General features: G+C 41.2%; 1 protein-coding gene across 1 annotated transcript; it reads right to left on the reverse strand.

The window, feature by feature from the left end:
• Positions 1 to 77: 77 nt before the first annotated feature.
• Positions 78 to 872, reverse strand: LOC107125322 (gap junction beta-7 protein-like). Its single transcript, XM_015428762.1, has one exon. It carries the CDS (start codon positions 870 to 872, stop codon positions 78 to 80), a length of 795 nt encoding a protein of 264 aa, XP_015284248.1.
• Between the last annotated feature and the right edge of the window lie 74 nt (positions 873 to 946).

Below are 946 nucleotides of genomic sequence, written 5' to 3' on the forward strand. Positions count from 1 at the left end.
CATTAAGCTGCCATACTTTTATCTGGATATACGATAAAATAGTTGTTAAAATGCAATTTAACATTCTGACAGTGCTTTTATTTTTCATGTGGATTGGAAGGCAGATTGCTTTCATCTCTGTGGATGCTGAAGAGAGTAGCTGAATAATTTCCACTGTCCAAGGTTGTTCCGTGCTCATCATTAGAATTTGTTTTTTTGCATTCATGTTTGGAGTCCTGAACTCTCTTGATATAATTTTTGAAACAGCATTTGATGGAGTATTTGAAGATCAAGTAGGTGAGTTCAGTGACATTTAGAACAATGCACAAGCAGGACGTCACCACCACTATATACAGGAAGACTTTTTTCTCCGTTGGCTTAGATATGTAGCAATCAACAGTGTTTGGACATGGATGCATGTCACACTTAACAAGTCGGGGAACATTGAAGCCACCGTACAACTTGTGAAATAAAAAGAGAAAGCTGATTTCAAATGCTGTTTTGGAAAGGAGGCTGATAAGGTAGGTGCAGAGCAATCCACCATCCATGCTTCCTGTATTCTTGTACAACTTTTTCTTGTGTCTTTTTTCTCTGTTTTCTCGATAGGCAACATGGAGGACAACCAGAAGCGATGGGGTGGAGACCATGATCAGTTGCAAGGCCCAAAGCCTCACCTGGGAAACAGGGAAGAAGTGATCAAAGCATGCATTTTCACAGCCGGGTTGCCTAATATTGCACTCAAACTCCTTCAGTTCATCTTTCCACACGTTTTCTGCAGCCACTACATACACAAGCAGGCGGAATATAAACACAATAGCCAGCCAGATTCTGCCGATTCCTGTTGAATACTGATTCACTCCACTTAGGACATCTCGTAGGAATCCCCAGCTCATGCTTGCTGCGTCACAAAGGGCCAACTGTAATGACATAAATGCATACTATAAGACTGCCCTCTGAATAAAGACTA

Source organism: Gekko japonicus, unplaced genomic scaffold, assembly GCF_001447785.1.
Source record: "Gekko japonicus isolate JY-2015 unplaced genomic scaffold, Gekko_japonicus_V1.1 scaffold40532, whole genome shotgun sequence".
Taxonomy (NCBI): Eukaryota; Metazoa; Chordata; class Lepidosauria; order Squamata; family Gekkonidae; genus Gekko; species Gekko japonicus.

Bases quoted from the DNA above. Each gene is read 5' to 3' on its own strand.
- LOC107125322 (XM_015428762.1), bottom strand. From the start codon at position 872: ATGAGCTGGGGATTCCTACGAGATGTCCTAAGTGGAGTGAATCAGTAT.